The following is a 27,265-nucleotide window of genomic DNA, read 5'->3' as shown; positions in this document are numbered from 1 at the left end:
TGAATGGCAAAAGGTGATGAAATGAGGATGAGGGGTGAGGGGCCCAGGGGCCAGCGCTGAATTCCAGGGCTGGATTTTCACATCCTTGGCCTCACTCAAGCCTCCCCCTGCCCCCACCCCCCCACGTAGGCAGATGGGGATAGTGAGTCCCAGGGGGCCGAAGACCCCTCCCTCCCTCCCTCCCCCCGCCCGAGGTGGCAGAGGTGGGACTCGAGCTCGATGTCTGCTGACAAAGGCCGGGACTTCCGCCCCTCCAGGGCAGACCGGGGCACTCACCATGGAATCTAACGCAGACACGAGGCTGGTGATGATCTCGTCTTTGCGGGTGAAGGCGGAGCTCCAGCGGTCAGGCCCGCAGCTGTTGGCGGGAATGTCACAGCGCTTCCCCAACAAGGCCATGGTCACCTGGATGGAGGGAGGCCACGGAGGTGGGCGTGTGCCCCAGGGCGTGGCCCCCACGGCGAATGCCCACCCCAACCCCGCCAGGCCCCCAGACCCCCAGGGCCGCCTCTACTTCCCGGGTGGGACGAACCAAGGGCTGGCCTCCCCTTTCCCCAAGGGGTTAGACGCATGAAGGCATTAGAGCCCCCCCGCAGGGCCTAGTTAGGGAGGAGGCCGCACACAGCTCCGGGCAGGCACGGGCACACGCGGCAGGGTAACTGAGGAGTGCGCTCGCTCCATGGCATGTCCCCCAGTCTGCAACTCCAGGGCTGAGCCCAGTACCATGACCAGTCCACCTGGCACCTCAACTGCCAACTTTCCCCTGCACGTAGCTCTGGCCATGGCTCTCCCTTGCTCGCTCTCCCTTGCTCACACACCCTCCATGGCTCCCTACTGCCCACGTTAGCTCTGCACTCCTGCCCCTCGTCCAACTCCCCCTCCACACCCCACACTCCGGGTGCTCTAAGAATCACCATCCCCCAAACATACCCACGTCCTTCATGGGGCCCCAACTGTCACAGGTTTCCCTCTCCCTGACCCGAGTGGCCTTTTGGTTCCTCTGTCATCTGCCGACAGCCCACTCAGCTTTTAATTGTCACCTCTGCTGAGAGGGTGCCCTCAACAGCCCCACCTCCTGCCCCTTCCCGCCCTGGCTGGGCCAGGTGTCCTGGCTGGCCTCCCACATGTCCCCAGGCTCCTCTGTCACAGCTTTCTATCAAGCTGCAACGGGCAGGGCCACTGTCCCGAGGCCCGCGAGCCCCAGTCTCAGAGGTTCAGAAAGATAGTGGAGGCCACTTCATCTCAGGACAGGGTTCCCCCAAGACAGGACTTTGCCCCATTGTCATGAGGCTCCTGGAGGACAGAGGTGCACCCTCCCCTTGCTGGGGCGCCCTCAGACCAGGGCCCAATGCCAGGGCTCCCCGAGGCAGGGGACAGGCCTGCTGCCCCTGCACCACCTGGTCCAGCCTGGGCACCCACTAGACACAAAGGTCAGCCTCCCCTGCATCCGGTTCCGTCCTGCCCCTCCCCTACCAGAACCTGAGGAGGCAGGTCTGGGGGGCCACCCACAGGCTGCCCCAGTGCCCTTCCTCGAAGGCAGGGACCCTCGGTTTCCCTCTCTGGGCTCAGCTCCCCTAATGCTCTGTGCACGGGCCCCAGGCCAGGTGCTGGCAGCCAGGTCAGGGGTGCGAGCAGGGAGCAGGGCTGCAGGCCTCAGAGCCTATGGATCCTGGCCTCCCTGCTTCCTGCAGATGGGTGGTGGGGGCACCGGGCAGGCTGACAGCTAGGCCCGATGTCTTAAAGGGTGCCAAGCCCAGAGTGTCTTCTGCCACCGCAGCTGCCCCCTGGACCATAAGCTCTGTGAGGGCAGGGACCGGCTTGCCAGTCACTGCTGCACCCCCAGGGCCCAGCTCAGGGCCCGCCGTGCGCAACGGGCCAAGGCGGGGCGCGGTCCACACCACAGACTGGAGGCCTTTCGTGAGTCATGGAACCGGTGATACCGAACGAGTGTCAGAGTGCATCACACATAACAAGGTGCAAAGTGTCCCAACTGCAGTTGTGGAAACATACAAAGGAATTAGGAAAGCACTCGAGCTTGGCTCCCGCCTCAGGTCTGGCCCGAGTCTGCTATTTGGCTGTGAATAAATATTGATTTTAACAACTGGCCAGTCAGCAGTTGGCCAACATGTGAATTGGGTTCACTTCGAAATGTTTACAAGATGTATTTCTTCAACCAGGTTGCAATTTTATAAATGTTTGAAGTCCACAGCATTAAGGGACGTGGAGGGTGTGACAGGCCATGTAGGGGACATCCTCATGGGGGCCACAGGCAGCCGGTGGCCAGAGCCTGGGGCCTTGTGCGGCACAAAGCCCACTGGAGGGTCCGCCGTGTGACCAGCTGAGAGGTTTGCCTGCCTGGGGCGCTTGAAGGCTTCTCCCCTCCCTTCGGCCACCCCCTCGAGCCATTCCCAGAAAGACCTCAGCCTGCCAGCCTCCCGGCCCAAATTGAATCAGGACAAAGCAGGAGGCACCAGACAGCCCTGGCCTCCGGGCCGCCCCAGACAGCTGGTGGCTCCTTCCTGCAAAGTCCTAATCCATTTAGGAAGGAACCAGGGACGCAGGGAGGGAAGGACGGAGGGAGGGAGGGAGGGACGGAGGGACGGAGGAAAGGGGGGCTCAGCTTGGGCTAGCCCCCAGCTCCTTGTCCGGGGGAAGGTGGATGCACTTCGGGAGGCGGCAGAACACCCTCCTGCAAAGGCCCGGGGCCTCTGGGAGGGCGTGGGCTCCATGCGGCTGGAGCAGCTGTGCATGGGCCAGAGGCGCAAGAGCCCTGGGGCCGGGAAGAAAACCACCCCATAAAACCAACAAACTATGCAGAATAGAGAACGGGAAGATGAGAGCAGTAAACCAGGAGGCACTGAGTGGCCAGCATAAACAGGAGAGCGTCCCAGGGGTCAGGGGGTCGGGGGGAGGGCGGTGAGGACGGGAGCCACTGCGGAGCCCTCGCGCACACAGCACAGAGGCTAGGGCTGGGCAAGGCTGGAGGCACCCAAGTGCTGCTCTGGGGCACCCAGGGGAGGACACGAGAAGCGTCACGTCGGGGAACAGGCAGCTGGCTCCTGAAGCAGGGCATAGGTGGGGAGCAACTGTCAGCGACCCTTGGGTTCCTCGGTGGACAAGGCCTGCAAGGGCCAGGAGGCGAGCAGGGATGCTGTGAGCAAGCATCCTCTCTCCCCCGACAGACACTTCTCCCGAGGCTGCCAGGGGGCCACCCACCTGGTTTACCTCCCACCTCCTGGCCACTTGCCCTGCTGGCTATGACCAAAACCCAACCGCCGGCACCAACCGCTAGCCCGACCCCGGGCACCGACCGCTAACCCTGACCTCCGGCACCGACCGCTAACCCGACCTCCGGCACCGACTGCTAGCCCGACCCCGGGCACCGACTGCTAACCCTGACCGCCGACACCGACCGCTAACCCAACCCCGGGCCCTGACCGCTAGCCCGACCCCGGGCACCGACCGCTAACCCTGACCGCCGACACTGACCACTAACCCAACCCCGGGCCCTGACCGCTAGCCCGACCCCGGGCACCGACCGCTAACCCTGACCGCCGACACCGACCACTAACCCTGACCTCCGACACCGACCGCTAACCCGACCCCGGGCACCGACCGCTAGCCCGACCCCGGGCACCGACCGCTAGCCCGACCCCGGGCACCGACCGCTAGCCCGACCCCGGGCACCGACCGCTAGCCCGACCCCGGGCACCGACCGCTAGCCCGACCCCGGGCACCGACCGCTAGCCCGACCCCGGGCACCGACCGCTAGCCCGACCCCGGGCACCGACCGCTAACCCGACCCCGGGCACCGACCGCTAACCCGACCCCGGGCACCGACCGCTAACCCGACCTCCGGCCCTGACCGCTAGCCCGACCCCAGGCACCGACCGCTAGCCCGACCCCAGGCACCGACCGCTAACCCGACCTCCGGCACCGACCGCTAACCCTGACCCCGGGCACCGACCGCTAACCCGACCCCGGGCACCGACCGCTAACCCTGACCCCGGGCACCGACCGCTAACCCGACCCCGGGCACCGACCGCTAGCCCGACCCCGGGCACCGACCGCTAACCCGACCTCCGGCACCGACCGCTAACCCTGACCCCGGGCACTGACCGCTAACCCGACCCCGGGCACTGACCGCTAACCTGACCGCCGACACTGACCGCTAGCCCGACCCCGGGCACTGACCGCTAACCCGACCCCGGGCACTGACCGCTAACCTGACCGCCGACACTGACCGCTAGCCCGACCCCGGGCACTGACCGCTAACCCGACCCCGGGCACTGACCGCTAACCTGACCGCCGACACTGACCGCTAGCCCGACCCCGGGCACTGACCGCTAACCCGACCCCGGGCACTGACCGCTAACCTGACCACTGACACTGACCGCTAACCCTGACTGCTAACCCAACCGCTGGCAGGCTGCAGCTTGGTCCTGGCCCCTCCTCTTCCCCGTCCAATTCTGTCCCTCTCTGCCAGGCAATCTTTGGGCTTAATGTCACCTAGAGGCTGGTGACTATCGGTTTCTCTCCCTCCCCTCTCCTTGAACGCCACCTCCTCTGCCGCCTCGTCCTTTTCAATGTCTAAGAGGCAACTCGCCGGGAGCAGGCCCCACGTTTCCCGCTCAGACCTGCTCCTCCCCAGCCAGCCACTCGGGTGCTCGGGCTCACACTGAGGCCTCGTCCCCGGCTCCCTTGTCCCTCGCTTCTAAAACGATGCAGGGAGAATGCCGCCCATGTGGCTCCGGAAAGCACCCAGATCTGTCCGCCTCTCATCACCGCCAGGGCCCCCTCCCCACCCAGGCCACCATCCTTGCTTGCCCACGCCGTGGCCAGGCCTCCTCGCTGGCTTCCCTGCCCTTCTCTCGTCGCCACGGTCCCTCCTGCCAACAGCAGCCACGTCAGTCTCATGCCACTGTCCTGCTTGGAAGAGTCGAAGTAACAGCTCTGAGCGTAGGTGCTGTGTGAGCCAGGCCCACCTGCCTTCTCTGGCCCATCGGCCCTCTCCGCTCCGCGCTGGGCTCTGGCTCCATCCTCCTCTTGTCCCTCACATGCCACCTGCACTCCCCTCTCCGGGCCTTATGCCTGCAGTTCCCCCCGTGCAGCGGGCTCTTCCAGGCCTGCCCCTCGCTCCATCAACCCCGACCTCCAGCTCCTCGGCACCCCGTCCCTGACCGCACAGCAGACCAACCCTCACACCAGCTCCCCGTCTCTTCTTTTCCGCACAGAATCTGCTGCCATCTGAAGGGACTTGCTCATGTGCTTCTCGCCCGACTTCCCCAGCAGGAATGGGAGCCCTGGGGGGCCGGGGCCGCGCCTGCCAGGTTCACGGGATGCCCGCTGCCTCGAACGCCTGCTTGGGTTTTCATGGGCATGCAACAAATATTCACGGAACTAGCCAGTGTGACATGCGGCAGGAACTGGGACGGTCACAAGCTATACGCAGAGTGACAAGTTTGGGCTTGGAAGGCTCTCAAAAAATAGAAAAAATTAAAAAATAAAGGCAATGTGCGACACGGCAAGTCTGGATGCGTTCGGATCGCAGAGGAACGGTCCAGGAACTGAAAGTGACGGAGGCTGCTGGGTCAGCCAGGCGTCCTGGACAGGTGCTCCTCTCGCGGCCCAGGACCCCAGCACCGGCGCCCGTGGACACTGGTCTGGGGTGGGGCACCGGCGTGTGTCACCCTCTTTGCTTCCGTGATCCTCCATCACAGAGGCAAGGACCCCCAGCCGGTGGGTACTGAGGATAAGGTCGGTATGTCTGTCTGTCTGTTCTCAGGCCTGCTCCTGTCCTTCAAGAAGTGGCGGGAGAACTGTAATCCTCACACTCACCAGGATGGGGGCGGGGGGAGGACAGAAAGATCAGCTGATTGAAGCCATGGCTGATGCACAGCTAGGCTGATCAGCTTGCCCTGGTTTGCTCCGAACCTCTCTGAGTTTAGCACAGGAAGTCCCCTGTCCTGGGAGACCCCTCAATCCCAGGCAAACTAAGACCGCTGGTCACCCCACGACACAGGGACCAAGAGGCCCATATGCCCCTCCCACATGCTGAGAACAAGACGGACAGACGGGAAGGCGAAGTGATGGACACTAGGGCCTGTCCTCAGGTCCAAAATATCAATTTTGGGACTCCTGGGTGGCTCAGTCGGTTAAGCATCTGCCTTCAGCTCAGGTCATGATCTCGGGGTCCTGGGATCGAGCCCCGCGTCTGGTTCCCTGCTCAGCGGGGGGTCTGCTTCTCCCTCTCCCTCTGCCTGCCTCTCTGCCTACTTGTGATCTCTCTGTCAAATAAATAAATAAAATCTTTAAAAAAAATCAGTATTACCTAATCAGGTGAGAGATGGGCTGGGCGGCTCCCGGGGGAGGGGACAGGCCCTCCTTCTCCAGGGAGATCTCAAGGAGCTGGGGGAAAGCCACTCTCTTGACCTATCTGGAGACCAGATGCGGGCCAGGGTCTTGTTTTATGAAGCACTGAAAGGCAGAGCTGGGGGTAAGTGAAGACCCTGGGTCCCGGGGGAGCCTGACACGCAGGCAGGTACAGCCGGGATGATCTCTGGGCACGGTTCCAGCTCCAACATCCCGATTCCAGTTTCCGAGCAGCTCTGCTCTTCCTGCCTGATGCCCTCCTCCCCCCACCTCCCCCAGCTGGGGACTCCTTGCCCACACAGCGGCAGCTTTGCTGACCGCCGAGAGCTGGAGGCCAGCCCGGTCTCTGAGCCGAAGAGTAGCCAAGCGCTTGTGTGCCCGTCTGAGTCACTACGGCCCCGACCCAGGGCAGACCTGTCTCCAGTCGGGAGGCACCCGTGGGGGCCAGGCCCAGAAAGCCCACGGGCACCTCGGCTGGGGTCTCTAATCCCAAACACCTCGCACTGGGCGCTCCAGGCCAGCTAGGAGGCTCGGTGGGGGGTGTCCCTGTGCCTGTCCTTTCCGCTGCCCATGGCCTGCTTGCCTGGGAGACAGGTACTCGCTCTGGCGGGTACCTGATCTCTCGCAGTGACGCGCGGCCCAGCAGGAGAAGCGAACGGGGCTGATGGGGTAGGAGGTGGGAGAGGGGTGTGCAAAGCAAAAAAGTCAGGGCTGCAGAGGAACCTCTCGGCCCAGCTCATCTAAAACTCCCCTTCCCCACCAGCATCCGGATGCTCCCTCAACCAAGGGTTCAACCCCCCAACTCCCCCTCCCCTCCTTGCCCTGCTTCCACTACCAGCTCCTCCCTTCCCTCCCAGGCTGAAGATCCAGCCTCATGGCCACCAACCATGGCTGTCCACCAGGGCCCCCTCGGACACTGCTGTCCCATTCATGAGCACTCTGACATCTGTGACCGCTGTCCAGGGAGCAGGCAGGATGGAGGGGACTTGCCCCATTTTAAGGGTGAAGAACCCAAGACCTATGGGACCTTCCTGTTCAAAGGGAGTGACAAAGCCAGGATGACACGTGGGACATCTGATACAACCAGTCCCTTTTTGCTCCTACTTGGGGCAAGAGTCCTCGTTCTGAGGCATGGGGCTCATGGCGGAACCCCAGGCGCGGTGACCGGCCATCAGGGTGGCTGATGAGACCCAAGGAGGCCAGCAGAGAGAGACTGAGGAAGAGCTTGTGTGTTCGATGACAGGAGTCCAGGTGCCCGTCCTCCACACCGTGGGCCCAGGACTCAGAGTGACACACAGAGGACACCCAAAGGGGCCCAGGCCTCAAACAGCAAGTGCCAAGGAGGTGGGGTCAGCCGGCCATCCAGGGACCCGGCTGCCCCTCTCCCTGCCAGGGGCTCAGCAGAGGGGAGTGAAGGAGAGAGCGACATGGCTGTTTCCCAAACACCCAGGCCCGGTGAGACCCTGATGTCTGGCTAATTCTCCCAACCACCCTCAATTTCCAGAGTAGGACTTCGAGCCTCGAGCACCCTGACCATAAACCCCAGAGCCAGCATGTGGAAAAGGCGGGATCTCAGCCCAGATCCCCCTGAAGAAATCGGGGTCCCTCTGATGCAGCCTTCGACTACTTCCCTCTGGGATGCCAATAGACCAACAGGTGAGGCCTGGCTGGCAGGGAAAGGGGGGCCCACTCAGCACTCGGCTTCCTCGCCCATGGGGCCCAGGCAGGGAGACCCCAGGAGGGCCTGGGGGAAGTGGGCCTGTCCCCCGAGCCCGGGGCCACCAGTGGCGGGCGCCTTCCCTGGCCAGCGGCCTAACTGGGAATCGAGCCTGCTCATGTGAGTTTCCCCTCAAGTCTGCTGGAGCCTGACGAGTACATGCTTAAGGAATCGGGAGTGTGAGTGGGCATCTGTGCGCGTGTCTGCGTGAGGCGTGCAGATGTGACGGTACATGTGTCTGAGAGAGAAAGCACAGCGGTGGAATGCATGATGGGTAAGAAAGGAGACAGTGTGCGCACAACCCACACGGAACAAGAGCAGCCCCCCCACCCCACCCCACCCCGGCCATAGTGACAGCATGTGGCCTGGCCCGCCAGGCTGGGGAAGGTCCCTTGTCCCCATGGGTTTGGGATTGAACCAAGAAACCAATGCTGAAAGCTCTCCTACAACCAGCATGCTAGGGAGTGGTGAGCTAGGGGCCACCCATGAGCTGGTCTGCTCCAGCCCCTTCCATATCAGGGGCGTAGGCGCCCCTCCCTTCCTCCTTCCCTTCCACACACTTGTTGATCCCCGAGGGCTACAACGGGTGCTCATCGGCCACCTAGCTGGGCTGTCCTGGGAGAGAGCAGAGAGCACACCTCCACCTGGCTGTCAGCTGGGTCCCGGTCCCCAGGCAGTGCGGTCTGCCAAGGGGGGTGGGGGCAGCCTGCAGAAGCTGAGGCCGGCCTACCTCTCAGGAGGCCCCAGGCAGGACGCTTCCCTGGCCTCCCTTCACCCCAACCTGTTTATTCAATCCTCCTGGGAGCCTACCCTGGGTTAGGCAGACTTGGAAATGACTCAGATGGCCCCACCTGCCCTCCTAGTGCTCACAGGGCCGGCCTGTCCACAGAGAATTATCAGACCATGAAATGAGGACAAGCAGGGAAGTGTGCCCAAGTTACAGAGCTTGACACCAGGGAAAGCGGTTCCTCACATCTTCTGTTTACTTAGCTTTGGGGGAGTAGGGGTCTCCAAACAACGTTTCCCGGAGTTGATGAATACTGAGATGGGTTTTGAAGGGTGAATAGGAGTTCTCTGGGAGCACACGTGGAAAGGTGATTTCTGTGGCACAGGGGAGAAGCTTGGCTTGCAGATACACAACCTTCACTCCGTAAGCAAAGGGAAATGTTTGGCTGCACTCACCCACTGTTCACTCTGGAGTGTCAATCCTAAGATTAGAGTGGATGCCAGGACGCAGAGGTATCTGGACCCCCATGAACCTACCAGCTCCCATGTGCCCCCGCCCCCGACCTGCCGAGAACCGGCCTGTACACAGAACGGGGCCAAGAAAGGTGTTCGGTGGGGAGAGGCCATTTACGCAGGTTCGGAAGAATCAGACGCAAGAAAAGAGTAGGTGGAGGAGGAGGGGGGTACTCTGGACAGGATGCATCACTAGCAAAGGCACTGAGGCATGAGCCTGCAGGGTGTGGTATGGGGCCCTCCTGGAGGCTGGGAGGGGAGCTGGGGCAGATCCCTGAGCCCTTCCAACATAGACCGAGATCAGACTCTGAAACCGTCTGGCAGGAAACACCCGTGCTCCGTCCCACCCTCAGCCCCAGACCCTGGGCCTGCACCTCAGAGGGCCCCGCTCCGGGCCCCCTCCAAGGGACAGCAGTGTGCAGGCCTAAGAGGACACACTCCACCCGAGGCATGAATCTGCCCCGGAATATCTTCTGGGTGCTCAGGCCCCTGGGGTCCACTGGGCAAAGAAATCCCCATTCTGGGCCCCCGGGGGCCGCTTCTCTGGTGTGTCCTCCCCCTGTGGCTCTCAGCATGACAACAAATTATTGGACACATCTCCCAACAATGGAGATATCCAGTTCCCCTCCTTCTTGAATACGGGCCTTCATAACTCACTTCTAGCCCCACAGCCAGCTGATACTGCCACCACGTGACCTCCAAGGCCCAGTCCCCAGAAGGCACTAGGCTTCTCCCGGGCTCTCATGGGAGCTCCGAGCCGACACGTCAGCGGTCCAGCTATCCCGAAGCCACCGTGATAGACTGGGGGGGTGGGGGGGTGGAATCTAGTGATTCCTGGGGAGATCCAGCTCTTTCCCAGGCCAGCCGCCAGCAACGAAGAAGCCTCTGAGACACCCCCAACCCCAGCCATCTTCTGACTGCAAGTGCAGGAGATCCTGAGCAAGAACCATCAGGCCGAGTCCCGCCAAGCCCTGAACTGAGAGATGATTAAGTATGAAATGACTACTGTTTGACAGTGCTGAGTTTGGGGCTACTTGTTACACGGTGACAGGTAACCGATACACCCCACAGGCAGATTAGGCAGCGCAGCTGCACCTCCAATGGACAGCTGTTTGGAAGGGTGGCTAGAGCCTGGATAGGTATTTGGTATGTCCCAGCAGCCACCAGAAGCTGGAAGAGGCAAGAGGCGGATTCTCCCCAACAGTCTCTGGAGGGCACACAGCTCTGCTGACACCTTGATTTTGAGCCAGCAGTCCTGATCTGGGTTCTGGCCTCCAGAACTGGGAGCGAATAAGTTTTGGTTGCTTTAAGGCACCAGGTTTACGGCAATTTGTTAGAGGAAATGAATCCAGTACACCTTTGCTCCTCACACCCCACCCCTGAGACGTGGTCTACGTCCTCAATCCCCTGGACGCATATTCCTCAGCTCAGACCTCAACAGAGCTCAGGCCTGGCTTTGCCGGAAAGTTGGAAACCCCAGAACCACCACTGGAAAGGGCTGGATTTCTCCGGATGCCAGGGGAACGCCTCGGATTCAAGTCTCAGCGCCCTAAGATCCAGCTGGGCACAAGAGCCAGTTAAAAAAAAAAAAATGCATTCAACCACGCAAAAGGCAAAGGCAAGAGCACACACCACCCAAACACGGCCCCCGCACCATCCGCCACCATATGCTTGTGTTTCTTGAAAAAGAAGCTTGAGAGAACAAACAAAATTCTCCCCCTGTGGGAGAATTTTCTCCTTCCCAGCAGCCCCGCCCGCCCCCCCAAACTGGATACTTCCTCTCCTCTCCAGGGAGCTCCCCAGTGGAGATGGATGCGCCCGGGGCCTTGAATTCCTGCCCCCTCCCACTGTCCACCATCACTGCATCTGGCAGAGAATACACGGGGCCAAAGCCCTGACTTCCACTTCTCTCTGCCTGGGAAGGACCCAGGCAGGGGCGGCCGGAGCGCTCTTACACCAGCCACAGTGCACTGGAAGGCAGTCCGGACTCGGTCAAGACATGGAGTCCCAACCCTGGCTGTGGTCCCTTCTCCCTGCTAACAGAGCCTTCCTTGTGTCCTGGCATCTCACAGCAGGTGCTTGGCGGCAGTGAATCTTGGGGATTCTCTATTGCTTAGATCCAGGCAATCCCGTTCCCTTACCTGGGATTGGTTTTAGGAGAAGCATGTAACCCAATTCTGGCCACTACGACTCGAGGGGCTCCTAGGAAAGCTCTCCTTGCTGTTAGAATGTGACTGGAACCAGGGATGTCCTCCCTCTTCTGCATGTGAGTCCCCCAACCATTGACAGCCACGTGGGGACCACGAGAGGAGCCTGCCCAGGAGGTGAAACCATCACGTGGAGGACAACAGCACAGACCCGTGGAAGAACTTGGCCCTTCGTGACTTGGAATCTACCACCTCTGGGTTTCGGGATGGATAATAAATGTCCACATTGCTTAAGCCACCTTTTTTTTTCTTTTTTAAAGATTTTATTTTTAAGTAATCTCTGCACCCAACGTGGGGCTTGAACTTAAAACCCCCGGGATCAAGAGCCGTACGCTCCACCGACTGAGCCAGCCAGGTGCCCCACTTAAGCCACCTTTAATGGAGGTCTCTTTTCCCTGTGGCTGTGTAGACAGGTAATCTGTAGCAGGTGCCCACTGCCCAATCCCCACTGCCCCTATAGGCCAAAGGGACCAGAGTCACCACTCAGGATGGAGCGCCAGAAAACAGAGGTGCTGGCCCCTCTGAAGACCCTGAGCAGGTGCCCAAGGCTGGGCTGCCCACCTCCAGATGTCATGTTGCAGGAGAAACAGACTCCTCCCTTCTCAAGTCCCCGTTTATCAGGTTACTTGCAACTGAACACATTCCTAATGGAAACAGATTCCACGGTATGCGTTTTCAAATTATATTCACTTCTGGCTCCGTCTGAAGCCGTAACTCTTATTTTACTGCCTTTTTTATTCCATCTTACTAGAGTTTATGTTTCTTTACGAGTCTTTCAAGTTCCTTCTGAAACAAGGCAGGCTCTAAATAAATGAAAACAGGGGCGCCTGGGTGGCTCAGTCGTTAAACGTCTGCCTTCGGCTCAGGTCATGATCCCAGGGTCCTGGGATCGAGCCCCGCATCGGGCTCTCTATTCAGCGGGGAGCCTGCTTCTCCCTCTCCCACTCCCCCTGCTTGTGTTCCCTCTCTCACTGTCTCTCTCTGTCAAATAAATAAATAAAATCTTTAAATAAATAAATAAAAAATAAAAAAATAAATAAATAAATGAAAACAAATCAATCCGATCACCTTTTAAAAGCCCTAGTGCTGTGCACCATTCAAGGAGAGAAAAGACCCGCCTTCCGGTCTAGTCTAATGAGCAAGTTATTTAACTCCCCCCGAACCTTGCTCTCCTCATCTGTAAAATGGGGCAACAGTGCAGACCTACCTCACCGCACTGTTGGTGGGGGGAGGTAAATAACTTTAGTTGAAATGGACTCTATTCTTAGAGACCTGAGTCTCTACCACTCTCCTGATAAACGCCACCTTCCCTCAATCCTTGTCACCGAGGAGTTTGTGCAAGCACGAAAATGGGAGTTTGTCCTGCGCAGCGTCTGCACCTGCTTCCTTCTAGCGGGACATCTGGGGACACAGAGGATGCCTGCCTGCCCTTCCCTCTGCCGTGATCCCACTCACGGTGGAGCTCTCCTGACCCTCGGACGGCCGGAGGTGTTAGAAGGTAGTGGGGCTCCATCCCATCCCTGGTGTGCACCCAAGGCCGGAAGAAGTCTCAGGTGGATGCTGGATAAATGAACTCAAGCACTAGGTAAGGACTAGAAGAGGTGACTTATCAGATGCATTCCAAGTTGGAGATCTTATAGCAATGTCGGTAGTAATAAAATAATAGTCTCAAAAGAGATACTTATACACCCATGTTCACTGCAGCATTATTTGCAATAGCCAAAAGGTGGGAGCAACCCAAGGGTCCCCAGATGGACGAATGGATAAAGAAGATGTGGTCTATACATACAACAGAATATTTTTCAGAATATTTTTTTTCCAAAGATTTTATTTATTTGTTTGGGGGGGGGGGTGTGAAGAGCAGAAGGAGAGGGACAAGTAGACACCATGCTGAGTACAGAGCCCGACAACGGGGCTCGATCCCACGACGCTGAGATCAGGACCCGAGCCGAAATCAAGAGTTAGACGCTCCACCGACTGAGCCACCCAGGCGCCCCCAGAATATCCTGATTTTCAAACAGGAAGGAAATTCTGGCATATGCGACAACATGAATGGACCTTAAGGACGCCATGCTGACTAAAATAAGCCAGTCGCAACACGGCAGATGTATGCAATTCCACTTATATGAGATCCCTAGAGCAGTGGCACTCACAGAGACAGGAAGGAGGATGCTGGGTGCCAGGGGCTCGGGGGTGGGCGAGGGGGACTTCCTGTTTACTGGGGACAGAGTTTCAGTACGGGCAGGTGAGAAAGTTCTGGAGAGGGGCTGCATCAGAACGTCAATGTACCTAACGCTACTGAACTGGACACCTAAAGATGGCTGTGATGGTCAATCCTGTGTGATGGGTATTTTACCCCAATTAAATAATAACAGCCATTTCCTGAGTGTTATCAAGGGACTAGGGTCTGGGGATGCGCATGGCCTCCCCAACCCTTAAGCCCATGACTGACTCTGAGGTCCCACACTAGCCCCAGGCTCACTGGCATCAAAGTATAGATGTCACAGGGATACAGGCTTTATTTAGTTCGACCCAAGGAAACACTTCCCAGCCGGGAGGACTGTCCGAAAGGGCAGAACAGGTGGCCGTGTAGGCACTGAGCTCCCCGTCCCTGGAAGTCTGCAAGGGGAAATCGCCCATTTATCAAGACCTTTTGAAGAAGGTCTGTGCATGTTTCTTGAAAGAGAGACTTCCACAAGTCACCTAGCAGGGGGTCCCGAGGGTGGGGGTCACGAGGGCAGAGGTCAAGGACAGCTCACATTTGCTTTGGGTAGAAAGTGAGGCCATAGGGAAGGACAGCAAGAGCAAATTCCAACCACTTCGGATAATAAGCTCTTAGCACTTCTAAGTACATGATGTCGAGCATGCAGAGCTGGATGGGCCCCTCGCCCAACCACCTCCATGTGCATCAGAGATCTGGCCCGCGCCCCAGATCTCTGCACACCCAGCGCACATTTGCACCATGACGCGACACCCTCTCCCCCGTGCGTAACTGCTATGCTTGTTGCAAATTCTCCCCAATCCACTGGTGCGGGTCCTTCGGGAAATAAACTTGATTTCTTTGTACCTGGGCAACAACTGCAACGGTAGGCGTCCTGGTTTTATCGTAGCGCCCACGCGTGCTTGCTTCCAGGGCATTCTCCCTGGTGCCTGGTCTGTCGAGAAAGACATCAGACACGAACAAACCACAACGACACGCAGCGACACGGCCGAGTCTCTCAAATATGATGAAAGCACCAGGAACCAAAGGTCACACCGTAGGATTCCATTTATGTGCAGCTCAAACACATCCGAACTCCGACGTTCGAAGTCAGGATGCTGGTCATCTGGCTGGAAGGAGGCATGAAAGGGGCTTCTGGGGGCTGGGAATGTTCTGTTCTCCGTCTGCGTTGTGACCTGGGTGATTCCGTTTCTAAAAACCTATCGAGCTGCTAACTTAAAACAATTAGCTTTTTTTTTCCTCAATAAAAAAGTTTTAGGGGGATGCCTGGGTGGCTCAGTCAGTTAAGCATCTGCCTTCGGCTCAGGTCATGATCCCAGGGTCCTGGGATCGAGCCCCGCATCAGGCTCCCTGCTCAGAGGGAAGCCTGCTTCTCCCTCTCCCACTCCCCCCTGCTTGTGTTCCCTCTCTCTCTCTCTCTGACAAATAAATAAAATCTTAAAAAAAAAAAAAAAGTTTTAAAAAGACATCAGATACTGGAATCCCCAGTTAGGCAGCAGACACCAGGAGGGCGGTCCTGACAGACCTCCAGAGGGTGAACCGAGCTCCCACCCTGAGACCAGCACTTTCAGTCCTATCACTTTATCCCGAGAAAATTCTCCAAAACATGAAGATTTATGTGAAAGGCATCTCGCCAAAGCATATCACACATCCGTAAGTACACACGGCCCGCACACACCAGAGGGTAACAGCAGACCATCCAAGAGCCCCCTGGAGGCTGGAAGTCATCAGAGTGGCGACCGGCCCCGGGACACATAGAAAAAGCCAGAAACGGGCCCCGCACAGACCCTTCACCTCGATGAGCCAGATCGCCGAGTGACCTACCTTCCCTCTGCTTTTCGGTCTTTTGTAAATTCTCTGAGCTAAGGATGTTATCACTTCTGCAATTTGGAAAGAAACAACGGAAAACTCAGTCCTTAGAGCCGCCCCACCCCCAGGACAGGAAAGCAGGCCCGGGGGCCGGGCAAAGGGCAGGAGCAGGGAGCTGAGGGAAGGGGCAGGTCTGTGGCCCGGCCATGGGAAGCCTGCCTCCTCTTAGCCCAAGGGTTCCAGAAGGTACGGCTTTATCCGTCTCGGGTAGAGAGGGGTTCATGAAGCGGGGCAGATGCCCCCCAGACGGGGCTCCCCAGGGCCAGGCTCAGGCCAGGCCTGTGTTCTTGGCACCAAGACAATGAAGGGAGGCCTTCCAGCTCAGTTCTGTTGTGTCTCTGCGCCCCGCAGGAGATGGGGTGCTGCGGGTGGGATGGGGTGGCCGGGCTCCAGTGGGCAGATGGCTCTCCGGGGTCAGGTTTCTGCCCCGTTATTTAAAGCCCGGCTCCCGGCTCCTGGCTCCTGGCTCCTGGCTCCCGGCTCCTGGCGGGCGGGCAGGGGCAGCCGCTGCCTGCGTGACTAGGATGAGAAATCGCAATCCCGACTGGGGCCGCGTGCCTATGGCAACTGGCGCTGTGGCCTTGGAGACTAATCTCCAGGCTGCCAGTCCGCAGGGGCCTCTCCGGGCGGGGCCCCAGCTCCCTGCGGAGGCCCTTGGCCGGGGAGGGGACCAAGCCCTCTCCCAGCCGAGGACGGGGCATCTGACCTTGCAGGGTCACAAATTCCCAGGGCCATGGCCCCGGCCACACCCCCCAGTCGTGGTCACACATGTGGGATGTGGCCATCACGCACACACACCACCATCACACTTCGTTGGACACAGCATGGAACCCACGGCAGGTGCTCCTGCCCATGAGAGAGTCCCAGGCGGGGGGGAGGAGGGGGCGGACAGGACAACGACAATAAAATAGGCTATTAAGAAAAAAAGATTAAAACACTGTGATACATCTTGATTTAAATGGTGGTTACGTGGGTGTCTACACAGGTAAAAACTCATCATGTTAGATGTCTGAGATTTATGCGTTTTACAGTAAGTTAGTTATAAGTCAGTTAAAGGTAAAAATAAACGACTTGCAAGAAGCACAGGCTAGTGGGTGGGGAAGTCCGGGAGGCTCCCTGGAAGAGGTGACACCTGAGTCGAGCGGAATGTCATGCCACAGGGGCAGCAGGAGTCTGCAGGGCAGGAGCAGAGCCAGGGGAACTGGGCCCAAGCTCTGCTCATCTGCAAAGGGGATGACCACCCTGCCCCCCACAGCGCCCCCCTCCCTGGAAATAAATGCTGAGCAAATACGGCAAGACCCGTTTGAAGGAGTGCCAAATTGCTGGCTGCCCGGGAAATCCAACCACCAGCCCAGCCGCCCACGTGTCTCAGCTGGGCCTGAGCAGGGTGGTGGGTGGGGTGGGGCCCGCCCTGCTCTGCTGGGAAGGGCCAGGTCGGGGCAGGAAGTGGTGGGCAGAGAGACAGGCTTGGCCATGGGGGCCAGGTCAAGGGCCTTAGAAGGTCATCACTGAGGGGGCAGGAATCACTGAAGAGTATGGAGCAGGGGCAAGATGTGGTCAGTTTTGGGGACCCTGGCAGGATTCGGCAGACGTGGATCCAGAGCCGGGGAGCGGGTAGTAACCAAGCTTCTGCAATGGTCCAGGCCAGAGATGGCCAGGTCTGCGGCCGAGGGTAGCAGCAGGGTGGAGGAGAGGGTGGCTGTGACCAAGGAAAGGGCAGAGATTTGTGACACCGTGGACAGGGGCAGTCCCGAGGAGGGGCCACCTGGAGGGATGCCCAGGTTTGTGATTCTGATGATGGAGTGGGTGATGGTGCCCCCAGCTCAGCAGGGAATAAAAAGGGGGGTACCAAGAGGCAGAGCCTTGGCTCATGAAGGCCACCTGTAATCTGATCGGGGCTGAGGGCTAGGTGGGGGGCTCTGGGCTAAAGGCTCAAGATCCGACAGATACAGGAGGAGCAAAGGCCCCCCGGGGACAATGTAGTGGGAGAAGCCAGAGGGAAACTGAGGACGAGGTAAAGTCAGAGAATCAGGGGAGGAAGAAGGGTGGGAAATTAGAGGTCAGGAGGCCGGTCAAGGGACCTAGAGCAGCACTAGGGCTAGGGCGACACATCGGGGGGGTGGGGGGGCAGGGAGTGGGTGCAGAGGGCTCTGAAGGGCTTTATTCTCCAGGAGGAGAAAACCAGAACAAATGGGGTTGGACAGAGACACACACGCAGGCCTCCCGGGTCCTTCCAGATGGATCTAACTAAGAGCCTGAGCCAGGAGCCTCTCCACCCAGGCCCTCTCCTGGTCTAGGACGATGGAGGGTCCCCACCCCACTGTGGCTTCATTCCACTGGATGGGGAGGAGTGCGCAGAACAGGAGAGGGAAACCATAAGCCAGCCCAGGGAGGTGGTGGTCTCACCAGCCAACCCCCCCCCAACAGGACGTGTACACACAGGGACAGGAATTTTGTTTTGTTCATGGCTATGCCCCCGAACCATACAGGCACTCCATACATACTTGCTTGGTGGGTGAACGAGGAGCTCAAAGGAAATCAGAGCGGGGACTGCCAAATGCAGCTTAGCCAAACCAGACCGTCCTTGGCCTCCACGGCCCTCCCTGGGCACCTCCAGCCCCACTACGTGGGCTCCCCCTGCCGCCCCGTCTACCCCAGGCTCACCCCTCAGCGTGAGGTGCAGGGAAGTGGCCAGGCTTGGGGGTCAACCTGGGCTGGGCTGGAGTCCCCACCCAGCAACCACCGGACTGTAACGTCAAGGGAGGCTGACGCGCCATGCCTCAGTTTCCTTCCGAGGAAACTGGCGCCACCCACTCTGCTGTCCTCAGCATTTCGAGGACAGCAAGCTACCGTATGAAGAGCATCTGGCACCGGGCCTGGAGGCCACAGGCGCTCATTAAAGGCACGGCAGCACTGTGTCCTGCCCTGACATCACTGCGTCCCATCAACTCTGGGTTAGCTCATGCGGTAATTCTGATGGGCAGCACACAGACGCTCCTGCTCCCCCGCGTGAGGCGGCCCTGGGTGGGAAACGCAGGCCCGGCACTGGGCTGGGCGTCAGGGGACCCGGGCACCTGTCCCCCCCGGGTTCGGGCTGACCCTCGGCAGCTCAGCCACAAGGGGCAAAAGCATGTGTTGGTTCTTAAGCATCCAGAGTGCCTGGGGGCTGGGTATCAGGAGGGGGTGGGAAGAAGCCAGCACTGGGGTGGTGCCAGCCCCTGGGGCGATCGCGTCTCCCGACAGCCCCCTTGCCAGACGTAAACAGGCCTTCTCAGAAGGATGAGCAACGTGGATAAGGAGCATCAGGCCCTTTCTTGTCGGGAAAAGGCTGGGCGGAAAAAAAAGCTAATCACGGTGGGTGATCTAATCCCAGAGCTCTGGCTCACAGGCTCCCACCCCAGCCAGCCCTCCCGAGCCGGCGCGCTCCCTCCCTCCTCCTACTGCTGGCTATCCCACCCAGCCCAGTCCGCCAGGGGTAGGGGGCAGGGGTCCCAGGGAAGGCCGTGCCCTGCTGCAGGTTGGGGTGGGGAGACCTGGCTTCTAACTCCAGACACCACCCCAAAATGGGGCTCAGCTGCCCCTTTGGAAATTTCTCCGAGGACCTTCTTACCCTCCACCCCAGGTGAAAGGACCACCACGCCCCCTCCCCTGACATCTGGCTGCCACGCCTGCCCTGATCCATGCCACGGAAGTCATCACAGCCCAACGCCCCCAACCCCACACCTTTGGTTCCTGCTCCTTTAAATCCCAACGCCACAGCCCGCAGGACCCTTTCCTCCCGCACTCCCCATTCAGGAGTTCCCCTGGTCCCAGTCCTGGGCCCATGCGCCCCTGTTGGCGTGGGCGGCACACCCATCTGTTGGATGCGGGGGCACCAACTCATTACACGGTGCTTTCAGGACACCTGTATGCCCCAGGCCCGGAACTGGGGGTAAATCAGGCCCGATCCCTGCCCTGGAGCTCCCGGGTGGGGAAAGAGAAGCTAAAAGTTATAAGTGGTGACGGCACTCTAGAGACGAGTCCGTCTCCGTTCAGAGGTCGGTTCATCAGGTATTTGTCTGATACACCTGCCGCCTGGAGCCGCTCCAGGCCTGCTCGCTGGCTGTGCGCATGCGTCACAGCCACCGCCCGCCAGCGCCCCGCCCCACCCCGCCCCTTCCTTCCTTCCACAAACACTTCAGCATCCACTCAGGCCCACCCGGTCTGCGGGTGGTGGGGGGGGGGGCATGGTACTGAAGTCCCCGCCACCTGCTGGGTCAGGGGCTGGTTCACATTAATGACCTGGTCCCTGGGGGATGACACACTTTATTTTGTGGCTGGAGGGTCTCAGACACGGAGACGCAGGTGCACCAACACCCCCCCAACCCCGTCACAGCTTTCCCACTCCATCACATCGGACGCCCCAGGGTCCCCAGGAGAGAGGCAGGACAGGGCAGGGATCATCACCCGTCCCTCACTGGACGACGGAGGCGCAGTGTGTAGGTGACCTTCCTATGATTGCACAAGAACCCCAGCGGGGGAGCAGGACTCCGTTCACGCTCTGTTTCCCCGGCCTCCCATCCCAAAGCCTCTAAGGGCTCGTGTGTGAACACCCACTACTGCCCTGCTCTGTGCTCACCACTCCCTCACTTGGGCGAGGAGAGCTTGACCACCTCGATCCACCAGGGACAAGTCAAGCCCACCCGAAGCCCTGGCCAGGTGGTAGGATTCCGCAGAGTTCTCCTCCCCGGGGATGGGAAGAACCTGGAGGAGCCCAGCCCAGGCCACACCGTCCCCTCCCTAGAGCCCAATGACGCATGACACAGCAGCCCCTCACCAAAGGCCAGTCCTTGTGAGATCTGGGTCTAGTCAAGGCTCTGCCAGCCCAGGGGCTGTGTGATACTGGGCAACTTGCTTCCCCTCTCTGAGCCTCGGTCTCTGCCTCCAATAAGGACAGACATCCACGGCACCCTGCCCCTTCCTCCCTCACAGAGCAGTGGTGCGAGGTGAAAACAAGGCCCAACAGAGCCTTTCTATCCAAACCCTACCTTGGCCTTGGGCCCAGCTGAGACGCCACGTCACATTAAGTTCACCATTACCATCAGCAGCCACACGACTGCCCCGTGCCGTGCTGTGAGCATGCTTTCAACCCCCTGCAGCAGCCCTAGAGCACCGTGGTTCTCTCCCCATTTGACAGATGAAGACAGGGATGCTCAGAAAGGCTGAGTAACTTGCCCAAGGTCACACAGCCAGAAGAGTCAGGGGCTGGCTTCAAAGCAAAGTCTGCCGGAAGGAGAGAATGTGCACCCAACCCGTGACAAGGTCCCCGAAGCAGCCCCCCCAGACAGCCCCCACCCCCAGGCCCAGCTCACTGTCCAGTGACTGGCGTGCAGATATTCGCAGAAGGGCTCTCTAACACAAACTCCTTTTCTGCCTTCCCCAGAGAGTGAGAAGCTTCAGGAAAGGGGCCAGGCTTCCTGTCTGGGGTCACAGTGAGGCCCAAGGAGGGCTTCCTGGAGGCCCCGTGAGTTCTGAAAACCAGAAGGGACCCCAAAGTATGGAGACATCATTTTCTGAGACAAAAACAGGGCTGAGGGCCCAGGAAAGGGTCCTGTGCTGCCAAGATCATGGGCCTTCCAGGCCAAGGGCGGGGGGGGGGGGGGGCGCGCCCGGGTGGGGGAGCTGTTACGGAGAAGGCACGGATTCCAGGAACTGCCCTCCACACAGACTCCAGACTCTCGGGGTCACCCAGCCTGCCCCCAGCCCCCACCACCCATCTGCAGGAGCACAGAGCCCAATGCATGGGAGCAGGGAATCCCTGGTTTCCTGCCCCAAAAGGAACCCCATCTGAAGCCTGGGATGAGAAAGCCACTCCTCTTCCAAAGCTGTGGCCCCCGCAGAGGTGCAGGTTGGTGGGGAGGGGTCCCAGGCCTGACTCCTGACATCCTCATGCCCCCGTCCAGGGCACCCGTTGGCTTTCCAAGGCCTGCAGCATGAGAACCCTCCTCGGGGGGCTGACAGAGCTCTGAGCTGGCTCGCTGAGGCGGGTGACACAAACCTGGCCAGGAGCCAGCTCCAGCTCCCTGCTGCAGGCTGACCTGCCCGGCCCCTCCCCCAGGCCCACCCTCCCAATCGTCTCCAGACCTCTCAGCTGCGCCTCGAGGCGGGGACACAGCCCACACGGCAGTGACTCAACATCAACGACAGGATAAACCCAGGGCCTGCATCTGCGAGACCCGGTCCGCCCGTCCGAGGAGGGTCAGCACCCAAGACATCCCACCTGCCCCCTGTCTCCTGGGTCTCCTGGGCTCTCTCCTTAAGGCGGTTCTTCCAGATTGTCAGCCCCACCCTGCCGACCCCGAGGACCAGGGCTGCTGGGATTTACCCGGACACATAATGGGGCTTTGGGGTTATCCCGATGCCGTGGGTTTCCAGGGCAGAAGCCAGCGCCCCTCTCTCTTGCCCGTCCCCGGGGGCCACCAGCCATTCCTATGCATCACCGAAACCAACCACGTTCCACCTCCAGCCTGTGCTACACTCCCTTCTTCCTCGTCTGGGGTGTTTTAGAGGCCCTGACCCACCCCCCACCCCTGCCTTTGGCCATACGCTGCCCCAAAGCCTCCCGTCAGCTGTTTGTCCTCAATGTGCCCGCCCAGTCCCCTGGAACAGGCAGACGAGGCTCCAGGTGCCCCCGGGACGGCAAGGAGTCCCAGCCCAGGAGTCGTGAGATGCAGTTTTGGATCCTGATTCTTGTAACTCTGGAACCAGCCAAGTGCCTTCCCAGCCCTGGTCTCAGCCTCCCCATCTGAAAAGGAAAGGTCGTCCACCTATTCTGAGGTCCCTTCCAGTTCTAATGGTTCATGGATCCAAAGCACAGGGCATGGCAGACGCCATCCAGGAAGCTCGGGAACAGCAGAGGAAGGTGGCGGGAGAGGGCACCAGCGAAGATCCCCGGCCCCAGCCCTGGGCCTAAGTCCCGTGAGCCAGTCTGAAAGCCCCAAACCCAACAGTTATGGGTCTACGGAGGTAAAGCAGATGGAAAGGCTAACCCTGCGTGGGAGTTAATCCTGAAAGGCCAGTTCAGGCTCAGACTGGCTTTTTGAAACTGAGGGGTAACATACACACAGTGAAATTCACGCTCTTTGGCAGGAGTCCTATGAGTTTTTACAAATGCAACCTTCTGTAACTGCTGCCGCAATCAAGACACAAGGCAGTCCCATCAGCACCCCAAATTCCACCATGCCCGTCAACCTGCCCCCACGCAACTCCGGATCTGCTCCGTCCCTATAGTTTTGCATTTTCCCAGATGTCGTGCGAACGCAACAGGGCCTGGCTTTCTGGGTCTGCCACCTTTCAGCCAGCCTAACGCTCGGGGGAGTCACCCATGCCGTGTGGATCCAGACCTTGTTGGGTTTTAACACGGACTCATACCCCAAGGTCTGAATGTACATACGGGGGTTTGCTTCTCTGTGCACCACCGGCCGGACACTCAGATTGTTTCCGGTGTGGGGCAACGATGAAGAAAGCCACTCCAGATATTTCTCTTCTTCAGGTTCTTATGTAAACCTAAGTTTTCGTTTCCCTTGGGTAAATACTGAGGAACAGAACTGCCGGGTCATACGGCGAGCATATGTTTTAACTTTGCAAAAAGCTGCCCCCAAATCCACAGAGACACCATTAGTGGTTGCTAGGGGGCTGGGAGTGGGGGGGAATGGGGAGGGACTGCTAATGGGTATGGAGTTTCTTTTGGGGGTGATAAAAATTCTTCTGGAATGAGACAGTGGTGACAGCTGTACTACCTTGTGACTATACTAAAAACCACCGAGCAGAATACTTTAAAATGGTGAATTTTATGATGTGATGATATGTCCACGAAAATAATAAATAAACTGTTTTCCAAAAATGGCCATACCACTTTATGCTCCCACCAGCCGTGTCTGAGGTTTAGCCCAGGCCAGTTTTTTTGTTGTTGTTGTTTTTTAAAGATGTTACGTATTTGAGAGAGACACAGCGAGAGAAGAAACACAAGCAGGGGGAGCGGGGGAGGAAGAAGCAGACTTCCCGGGGAGCAGGGAGCCCGATGTGGGGCTCGATCCCAGGACCCTGGGACCACGACCTGAGCCGAAGGCAGACGCTTAACGACTGAGCCACCCAGGCGCCCCTAGCCCAGGCCAGTTTTAAAGGCAAGACGTTCCATAGCTGGTTGCCGGGAAGGGAGAAGCAAAGGCCCTGAGGCAGGATTGAGTGAGCCCTGGGCTACAGGTCTCCGAGGCTGAGCAGAAAGGAGGTCTCTGGATGGGGAGGGGGGTAAGGGAGGCATGACAGGTGACTGGCACTGCCCTTCACAAAGTGGGATACCCTAAGGCCCCAGATGGGCAGTGGTAACTCTGCGCCGCATAAGAGCCAGGCACCCATGATCTAAGTCCCCACCCTATCTGTTGGGGGGTGTTCCATATCCCTCTTCTTGCTCCTGGAAAAATGAAGATGTCCACACTGGTCTGGGCCACGAGGGGCAAAGAAGGGCAAAGCCTGCCCATTAGCATTCCCAATCCCCTTCTTCCCCAATAGGCATGCCTCTATCTTCCCAGTTCCCTTGTAGTTAGGGGGCACCATAGGACCAAAGTCTGACCTGTGTGAAACTGGAGAAGCGCCCAAGGAGAGCATGCATGAAGGCAAAGCTCTGAGAGTAGAAGCATTCTGCCCTCACTCCTTCTCTCCATCTGGACCATGGCTGTGAGGACTGGAGGGGCTGCAGCTATTCTGTGACCATGAGGCATAAGCGTGAAGACAAAATCCAACAAGCTAAATCAACGTCACATGAGGTAGCACTTCACCCTTTCTAGGATGGCTATACTCAAAAAGACAATACCAAGTGTTGGCAACGATGTGGAGAAACTGGAACCTGCATACACTACTGGTAGGAGGGTAAAATGGCACAGCCACTGTGGAAAGCAGTCAGGCAGTTCCTCAGTATGTTAACCGCGAAACTGCCATTATGACCCACTATGACCTCCACTCACAGGTGTTAGGCAAGAGAACAGACAGGACAGTTCACACAAAAGTTCATATACAACCGTTCACAGCAGTGCTATTCACAACAGCCAGAAAGGGAAATGACCCAAATGTCCCTCAACCGATGAATGGACGGATAAGCAAGAGGTGGTCCATCCACACAAGGGAATATTATTCAGCCATAAAAAGGAACAGACCTCTGACACCTGCCACAACATGGATGAACCTCGAAAACGTGATGTGGAGCAAAAGAAGCTGGACGCCGAGGCCACGTATTATAGTATTCCACTGACATGAAACGTCCAGAATAGGCAAATCTGTAGGGACAGAACGTGAGTCAGTGGTTGCCAGGGTTGGGGGGAGCAGAGGGCTGACTACTTCCTGGGTCAGGATTTCTTTTCCGGGTGATGAAATGCTCTGAAATGAGCGGTGAACACCGCACAACTCCGTGAATGTATGAAAGCACACTTTAGCGTATGCTTCCAAGAAAGTAATTTTTAAAGGAACTTAAAACAATCTAACAAGCTAAGGGAGGAAAAGAACCGAGCCCCCGACGGCATCGCTGAGCCCCCATCCCAGCCTCCGGCTGCCTCGCCAAGGACTTCTCCTTGTCCAAGCTGTTCAAGTTGAGGCTTTCGATTACCTGGAGCCAAACAGTCCTGACCAACAGCCTGGTCCCCCTGGGCCCCCTGCCAGGACTCGAGGGGGCTCTGGACATGGGGCGGCACCTGTAGTAGGCTGGTGGTCGGGATTCAGCGGAACGTCAGGTTATCCCAGTGACCACCGGTAGCCCCCGGAATGCCACACACGCACGCTCACACACACACACACACACACACACACGTGCACGCACACAAGCGTGTGTCTAAATAACCCAGGGGATTAACTGTCCTGACGCTCCACACTTGTGCTCTCTCCACACACACCAGCTGCCCTTCACGGAGGGGAAACCCCCCCAAACTGGGCTGCACCCAGCCCTGGGAGACACAGTGTCGTCGTCCCCCCCCCGGCCACCCCCTTCACCCACCACCCGCCAGACGCCCCTGAGAGCCACAGTCGGACCAACAACCGGGGGAGGATGGGGGTGAGCCAATGGGAATCAGTACCGAAGGGTGGAGAAGGCCCCTGACCTTCCAAGGCCCCACCCCGAGTGCCCTGACACCTAGCCGGCTTCTAATTCACTTAGCAAGTTTGTACTGGATGCTCACTCTTTGCCAGGCACGGTGCTGGGGGCAGGGGGGTGGAGGGACAAGGCACCAAGGCCCGGACCCAACAGAGGGTGACAGACAAGTCCAAGGGCGGTCAGAACACAGGACATGATGAGGGCTGTGCTGGGGGACGTTCAGGGGTTGTAGGAACACAGAGGAGGGGCATCTAACACAGCCTTGGAAGGGGGCACAGGGAAGGCTTCCAGAGAGAAGGGCCATCCAAGCTGCGACCTGCGAGTAGAAATCAGCCCGATGAAATGGACAGGGCGCATTAAGTACTTTCCAGGGAGAAGCAACACCACACGGGGAAGCCAGACAGAAGCACAGTATGTTCTAGAAACCCAGGGAAGCTCCCTGGGCTGGCACAGAAACAGGCAGGGCCTGGCCATGCCCAGTCTGGGAGTGAGGCAACTAGAGGAAGGCCTTCACCTGGACCCAATACAATGCCCCGAGCTGGGCCCTGCTGGGGAAATGCTCACCTGGCCACACGCGCAGTCACTGATCACTGTCTCTGGACCCTTAGACTGTCGCGCCGCCCCCCCCAAACTCCCCGCTCCCTCCCCCCACCCCCGCACTTGCAATGCCCACCCGAGACTACTCCTGGTCCAAACCCCACCCATCCTCCAGGGGCCAATGAAAAGTCACCTCCTACAAGCTGCCCTCAGGCATATCCCTATGGGAAAAGAGGGCTCTCCAAAACCCCACCACAGGGCCACTGCCCCAAGTAGCCCCAGCCCCAGGGGACTAACCAGGTCCACCCCTGGGGTTTTCCCAGCTCACAGAAACAGAAACTGAGGCACGGCAGGCTCCAGGCTCCACGGGCAGAGGAGGTAAGAGCGCAGCAGGGAAGGATGGCATCCAGTTCTTCTCTGGGCAGGACTGGGGCCCCCAGAAAGCGAGACTCTGGGGTCATCATGTGACAAGGTGAGAAAACACTCAACTGGAAGAGCAACCAGCTTCCCCCAACCGAACGTGCTGATCGTCCCAAGAACACTGCAGTGTAGGGAGAAGCACCCTCATTTGTTCAGATGAGGCTCGGAGAGGTAAAGTCACCTGCCTGAGACCACACAGCACGTCGGCAGTTAGCACTGGGACTTGAACCCGTGTCTGTCTGGCTTCAAAGGCCCTGCTGGTTCCACGGTGCCCCTGCTGGCAAGTAGGGAAGGCCTGAGGCAGGTAAAGGAGCCCCAAGGAGGGGCACTGGCCTCTGACCCAGGGCGAGGAAGAGCATCTCTCCCTTGGATATGCAGGGCGATGGGCGAGGACCGGAGGGAGGATGCGGTCAGCTTACCCGCCCAGAGGGCTGCACCCCCAGCTGGAAGCCAGGGTGCACATGGGGAACAGGGCAATCACCCCCCTTCCCTAGCTCTCCCAACCTGGGCCTCCCTGCTGAAAGCCGGCACACCTGAAAAACCAGCTCCTGGATAAACACGAGAGAGAC

General features: G+C 58.9%; 1 protein-coding gene across 6 annotated transcripts in view; it reads right to left on the bottom strand.

Annotated features, from left to right (window-relative positions):
• The window catches only part of GTF2IRD1 (GTF2I repeat domain containing 1), a 104,349-nt gene that overhangs the window by 68,990 nt on the left and 8,094 nt on the right, over nucleotides 1-27,265 (bottom strand). For all 6 annotated transcript variants that reach the window (XM_078074496.1, XM_036112602.2, XM_036112604.2 and 3 more), the window contains exon 2: nucleotides 277-405. In XM_078074496.1, the coding sequence (XP_077930622.1) occupies nucleotides 277-399 (123 nt within the window). In that variant the 5' untranslated portion in view covers nucleotides 400-405. The remainder of the gene's footprint in view (nucleotides 1-276; nucleotides 406-27,265) is intronic.

This window comes from Halichoerus grypus, chromosome 6, assembly GCF_964656455.1.
Source record: "Halichoerus grypus chromosome 6, mHalGry1.hap1.1, whole genome shotgun sequence".
NCBI lineage: Eukaryota > Metazoa > Chordata > Mammalia > Carnivora > Phocidae > Halichoerus > Halichoerus grypus.
The sequence above is the reverse complement of the archived record's forward strand: the minus strand, read 5'-3'. Positions and strand labels throughout refer to the sequence as shown.